This window comes from Phaenicophaeus curvirostris, chromosome 21, assembly GCF_032191515.1.
Source record: "Phaenicophaeus curvirostris isolate KB17595 chromosome 21, BPBGC_Pcur_1.0, whole genome shotgun sequence".
NCBI classification, from domain to species: Eukaryota; Metazoa; Chordata; class Aves; order Cuculiformes; family Cuculidae; genus Phaenicophaeus; species Phaenicophaeus curvirostris.
The window spans coordinates 10864788-10871616 of NC_091412.1; the positions used below are offsets into that span (position 1 = coordinate 10864788).

Sequence of the window (6829 nt, forward strand, 5' to 3'; positions counted from 1 at the left end):
TCAGCAAACTCAGTGCAGAACAACAGCAGCTTAAACAGCCCTGCCTGTTCTGCAGCACGATATTCCTGCAGCCGTGATCCAGAGCAATAAATTCTTGCAGCATTTAGCTTGTTCACACAGTGCTCTGGGCACAGGAGTGTAAATGTAAATACGGTGGAGGCTGTTGCCAATACACCGAGCAGGATGCCTCCTGGTTTCCCTGCAGCCGAGTGACGTGGGCTGGGTTCTGACACTTTGGCGTACGTGACTGGGTTCTCTTACTCGCTTGCCTAATTTTTTTGTCTTTCTTCCTGCAGGTCAATGTTGGCTTGCTTGGTGTGAGCCTCCTGGGTTTCTGCCTTCCAATCTACCTGGTCTGCTACAGACGCAGGCTAGAGAGAGAAAAAAAACAGAAGATGGATGATGCCAAACTCTTCTTCAAAATCAATGGCACTCCCAACGAGGAAGCCTTTGTTTAAACTGGTGCTTCGAATACAGCCTCCCCTGTACAGGTTCCTACCACAACCATGGGTTCTACCTGTGGTGTGAGCCGGGTTTTTCTCTCCTGGCTCTGCCAGTCTTTGCTCCTCTCTGGAGTGACGGCTGGACATCCTGACTGAGTTTCCTCAGATGTAAGGCAGGAGGAGACTTCCCACTCCTTACTGCAGAACACGGGACACTTTTCCTTTTTTATAAAGGCCACACAGATATTGTGTCTTAAATTATCCCCCGATCACACTCTCCAGCAGCAGAGTCTCTGCATAGGAAACTGGGGAGAGAAGGAATAGAGGGATGGGGGTAGAGGGAAGAAAGATCATAACTTGCAAATGTAACAGAAGTCTGTTTTCTCCCCCTCTTCCCCCAACCTTGGCTGACACTGTCTAGATGCAAGCTGCACTCTCCTCCCTCCCTGAGGCTTTGTAATGGTCCTTCTGCTTGATATGTAGCTGGACCCAGTGGTTTTAATGTCTATCCAGACATACCCAGGACTGGTTCTGAAGCAGGGAAGGGGTTTTTGTTCCTATGTGTTTGAGCACAGCTTCAGTGAATTGCTAAATGTTGGCTGCTAGCACTGACAGCTCCCAAACATTTTATTACTGCAAATGGCACAGACTGTGAGCAATGGATCTGCCTTCCACACTGAGATGAAGAGCCTCGTGGACTGCTTGGTCCTAGACCAAGCCTTCAAAAGGCCTGGAATTCCTCTTCTTCCTGGCCCACAAACCACCTGTACATGTTTTAAACTGTCTGCAGTCCTGGAACCTTTGAGATAGGAATTGGATCATGTTTACCGATGAAGTGCTTTGAGACTCGTTGCCTTTTGCCTCTTCTTCCCTCCAACGTGACACTGAGAGGGGAGCAGCAGTGTGATTTTAGTAAAGCAAGAGAAGCTTCTCAAAGCTGAGTTTTGAGGCTCCAAATACCTTGGCGTTCACATGTTGTGAGCTGACTTCAAACGAATCAAGAGTGCAGAACACTCCTTTGTCTGGTACCTGGATCCCGTGGACATACGGCAGGGTGATGTGGCGATGTAATTCTTCGTTTAGCCATAGCTTATTTACATTGTTCTGAGAGTAGCCCCCAGGCTGCTGGACACCAGGTTACTGTGACTGACCAAAAAGCTGCTGGTTTGGCTGCATTAAGAGCCTTTCATGATGTTGATGCTCTGTCTGGACAGAGTATGTGGTGATTGATTGTACGGGGAAGCTGACTTCCAGAGCAATACATGCGGGTAAAGGTGCCCCAGGCCTGTTCACCACAGAGGGAATACAAAGGGAATTCTTAACCTGCTTATTTTTATAGAGGTTTTCCTAAGTCTTGTCTAAAGCTGGCTTTTCTGCCCTTAACCTCTTGAAGTCAGTAGCTCAGCCTCTGTAGCCTCGTGACGAGGACCATGTGGCGCTGAGGACGAAGAGCGGGTGTGCGGCAGCGTCTGCGCTGGGCTAGCGGCTGCAGGAAGGTTGCGGGCAGAAATAAAACAGTTGTGTAGTGGTAGTGCTTTCTGAACTGCCAGCTCCTGCAAAGCCTGGCAGGGGGTAAGTCATTCCACTGCTTTATGTCTGGTCAGAAAAGTACGAGACTCAATCACCGCCCCGTTCGCTCTGAGCTGGGCATTAGAAACACCCGGACCTTCCGTTGAGAAATTACCTGGGAACTTGTTGTTACCTGCTTTCCTGATGGTTCGAAGTATGCAGATGCTCAGCCCTTCCTTAAACAGCAGGCTGAGTGACCTCTGGCACTGCTCCTGGGCGCCCTGCAGAGTCGCTGGCTGGTGGCCGTGCCAGCAGCGCCATCTCGAGTCGCTGCCCCCAGCCAGCCTCCAGGGCACCGTCTCATCTTCAGTCTCTCCTTTGGAAATGATTTACCAGCCACTTGAGTGTTTGACACATTTGTGGATTTTTCTTTTTTTTCATGTGTTGCCTTCATTAAATGTTTGTTCCAAGACAGCCTTATTGCCTGCTGTCAACACTTCTAGAACTTCTCATTTTGTGTTGATCTCTAGATATGGTGATTATTTAGTGACCTTCCAAATTTTTCTTTCTGTTCTGTTGAGCAATAACTAAAGGGGCAGAGTTCTGATTCATTTTCCTGTTTACCCAGCGTTATCTCAAGGAGATATTCAGAGCCTCACCAGCAGCAGCACCACTTGCCTGGATTCCAGAGGGTCTTTCTACATTTCATGTTACTATATGTACTCATAAGTATTTTGAGGAGATGATCCCTACTCTTGATCCAAGATACCGGTGATGTGACAATGACAAATTGAGTATCTTTTTGGTGTAGCTCAGGCAGGTGAGCGGCTGAGCCACAGTCCTTGGACTCGGTGCCCTAAAATAGAGGTGGTTGGTGGAGGCTGTCAGTGTGCTAACTCAGCATTGCTTCCACCTCAGTTTCAGAACATTGAACCTGATAGCTCCCTCGAATTCCTGATTATAAATGTCTTTGCAAAACGATGGAATATGGAGAGTGGTGTATTTCCGTGGAGATGCTGCCTTTGGAGTATGTGCAGCTAAATTAAACGAAGAACTCCCTTTCATTCCTGCCATCTACCTCCCTACTGCAGTTCTTGCCCTTTATTAGGGGTGCCCTCTAATCCAGTTTCAGCTGATGGAAATGGTGGATCTGTGTGCTCGCTGTCTCTGCTGTGCCGTGGTGTTCAGAAGCTGGTCAGCTGTGAGGATCGGAGCTCATGCCTTGAGTCAGTGTCGGGCTCTGTTTGCAGCTGGGGAGCGAAGCGTGCCTTTGCCTGGCACTCACCAGGACCAGCGGGTACACAGTGACATTTTAGCTGTTCAGGGTTGAAGAGATAAATGCGAGTGTTCTCTCCTGCAGCGCAAAGTCAAGCTGTGAAATTCGTTGCTGCAGAATGTATTGGGAACAGAAGCATGACTCTTGTAAACGGGCTGGTTAAACAATGGTCTGATGCATCCACTAACTCAGGGAGATTTTAAGTTGCTGTAAATAAGAAAGTTATGCCAAGGGAAGATTACTGTTCTACTTGCTCTCTTAAAAAATGGTCAAAGATGGAGAATATACATGCTGGGCTAGGTGAAACACTGGTCTGATCTAGTGGGGTTTAATTTACTCTGACAGTTGTAAACCTAACTAATTTTAAAAGCAGTCCCAAGTTTATCTATCAAAAAAACTATATCTGCATGCAAGATGTGCAAATACTCTGTGGCTGCTCCAGTGCTGCACCTCCAGCGGGGGTGAGCACACGGAGGATGAAGCGTTCTGGCTTCAGCCTCTTCAAATTGTTGTCTTGCACGTTGCAGAAGCAGGGATGGTGCTGTTATACATGATTGTTCATGGGCAGTGTGCCTCGTTCTCTGATGCTTATGGAAAGGTAATTGTGGATTACTTGCCTTGGGAGTGGAAAACAGCATTGCTGCTTTCTGGCCAAGGGATGCAGAACCAAGAAAATTTCTGAAGCGCTCTATGTGCATGAGCCACCTTGTGGAAAAAATTAATAGGCCACCAAAGAGTGGAGAACCACATCAATTTAAATCAATAATGCAATTACCTGTACAGCTCAAGTACAGACCAATGTGTTTAACTGCTTGTATAATTCCTAAATGCTAGAATTTGTAGGGTTGTGGGTTTTTTAATGCCCCTTGTACCCTTTCACCCTCATCCATATGAGAAGTACGAGGAGGGTGGTTCTGGGAAAGACCTCATCTCATCATAGAAGCATCCCCAGCTGAATGTAGTGAAGCAGAAACCTGTTCTGTGAGCACTCGGCAGTTTGTAGGAGCCCTCAGAGTCAAGGGTGTTGCTCTACACCTTCTACAAACACTGTTCCTGGCCCCTGCAGGCTCTCACGTGCTTTTAATGTGTATCCATATTTTAAAAAATTAACAGAGCAGGGAAGGGAGGGAGCCAGCTCTTTCCTTTCACTGACCTGCCAGTACCTGAGCCTCGTCAACAGTCTTCATAGCATCACTGCATTGGTGCTAACAAGAATAGCAAAGAAAATCTGTGCTGTTTTACCTAATAGACACTTAGAACTTTATTCAGTTACTGTCATGGAGTATCTGGATCCTTGAGATGAAATGGAACACAGATATCTGTAAAAAAAAAAAGAGCAAATCTTGCTCAGACTCCAGCTTAACTGCAGTGCTGTTACAGCGAATGAAATGTTCAGCTCCCACAACAAAGCCTGGCTTCTTCACGCTCCATCTACAAAGGGAAAGTGTAGGATAATGAGATTTTAACAAAGTCAGTAAATCACTAAAATGTTTTAAAGTAGGAGATTTCCCTTTGAAAGTCTGAAGAATTTGAAAAATATGCCATGAAATATAAAGTGGATACTGTAGGGTAAAATGAATGAAAACTTTAAAGTGACAAGTTTTGTTACTTCTTTTTTCTCTCTGAGTCTTCTCTTTTGGTATTCCCTGCTTCCCAGTTTAGAAGTGGGAATTCATAATGGAAATTAGTATTACAGTAGGATTACTGGTGGGAAGGGACTCGGGTTTTAAATTAAAAAAAAAAAATCACTTCTGATTTCTGTTTCACCATGTTATCTCCTCTGGAATAGCTGAAACGATGGTGTGTAATGTAGATGCTTTCTTACATGTTAATTATAAACCCTCCAGGTCCTTGTTTTTCTCTCTGTGCTGCTCAGCCTGTCTGCGCAATCTGTTTTTATCCCGTCCCGTGCTCCGCGTTGTCATCCTTCCTAGTGCTGCTTGTCACTTCCTTGTGCCTGACCCTCTCACTCGCTTTTCACTCCTGGGACAACCTTCTCTTTCGGAAAGTCTCCTCTGACAGCATTTGCCTCCCCCTCCTCCTCCTGGTCACAAACATGTTTGTCCAAGTTGAATTGTCAGCTCCTTGGGGCAGGTCTGTGTCATCTGCTCCGTGTTTGTAAGGTGATGTGCACTCTTGCACTATTATCTAAAAATAAATGTGATATTAAGTTAATTGTGTTTTTCTTTTGAGACCAAACATAATAATGGTACCTTTTGGTTCCTAACAAGACTATGTAAGCGTGGATGCTTACACGGTGTCATCTGCCACGTGGGATGATGCATGTTGAATGATTCCTTGGCTGCTTCTTCTCTAGCTTAGGAACTAACAGCCCGATCTCAATTTATCTCTATTGGAGAAAAAAACATTGATTTCTTAAAAAAACAACATAGATGGTAGGTTGAGGAAGGAATCAGGCTCCGTGAATGCTGAGAGAACTGATATCGCAGTGAAAGATGAATGGCTGTGGCAGGGAATGCTGCAGAAGAGATGCAGGGTCGCAACAGGAAAGCCGCACGTCTCGGTTCTCCACGCTTGAGCCAGGTGATGCTCAATGTATGGTGTTTTATCTTCCGTATCAAACGAAGATAATCCTTGCTCTGCAGTTCCAGTGACGGAGCCGTGGAACTAGCGCTCTTCAGCTGCGTTTTATCAAGCACAGGTCAGATTAAAGGGTGGGTTTGCAATTGTCTTCTAATAGATATCCAGGGTTATTAACATTGAGGGCAGCTCGGGCGGCTGGTGCTGGGAAATAGCCCTGCGAACAGCAGAGGGCTTAAAGTGGGGTGGATCGTCACCTGGAGGGGTTCAAGGCCAGGTTGGATGGGGCTTGGAGCCCCTGATCCAGTGGGAGGTGCCCCTGCCCATGGCAGGGGGTGGGACTGGATGGGTTTTGAGGTCCTTTCCAAACCAAACCGTTCAATGATTCTATGAAACACGGAGTGGGAAGCCTGAAAGGAAAGCGGGGACTTCTTACAAGGGTGTGTAGTGTCAGGATGAGGGAGAATGGCTTTATGGTTTTATTCAGGTTGGACATGCCAGCTCAATATCATAGAATCATAGAATCACAGAATCACCAGGTTGGAAGACACCCACGGGATCATCGAGTCCAACCATTCCCATCAATCACTAACCCATGTCCCTCAGCGCCTCGTCCACCCGTCCCTTAAACCCCTCCAGGGAAGGGGACTCAACCCCCTCCCTGGGCAGCCTCGGACAGGGACCAATCACCCTTTCTGTGAAGAATTTTTTCCTAATGTCCAGCCTGACCCTCCCCTGGTGGAGCTTGAGGCCATTCCCTCTCGTCCTGTCCCCTGTCCCTTGGGAGAAGAGCCCAGCTCCCTCCTCTCCACAACCTCCTTTCAGGGAGTTGGAGAGAGCAATGAGGTCTCCCCTCAGCCTCCTCTTCTCCAGGCTGAACACCCCCAGCTCTCTCAGCTGCTCCTCATCAGGCCTGTTCTCCAGCCCCCTCCCCAGCTTCGTTTCTCTTCTCTGGACTCGCTCCAGAGCCTCAACATCCTTCTTAAGCTGGAGCACCTTCTACACAAAGACGGGCTGAGCGAGTTGGGGTTGTTCAGCCTGGAGAAGGCTCCAAGAAGAC

General features: G+C 47.2%; 1 protein-coding gene across 2 annotated transcripts in view; it reads left to right on the top strand.

Annotated features, from left to right (window-relative positions):
• Positions 1-5403, top strand: part of SLC43A2 (solute carrier family 43 member 2) — a 31987-nt gene extending 26584 nt beyond the window's left edge. For both annotated transcript variants that reach the window (XM_069874112.1, XM_069874113.1), the window contains exon 13: positions 297-5403. In XM_069874112.1, the coding sequence (XP_069730213.1) occupies positions 297-458 (162 nt within the window). In that variant the 3' untranslated portion in view covers positions 459-5403. The remainder of the gene's footprint in view (positions 1-296) is intronic.
• The last annotated feature ends 1426 nt before the right edge of the window (positions 5404-6829 follow it).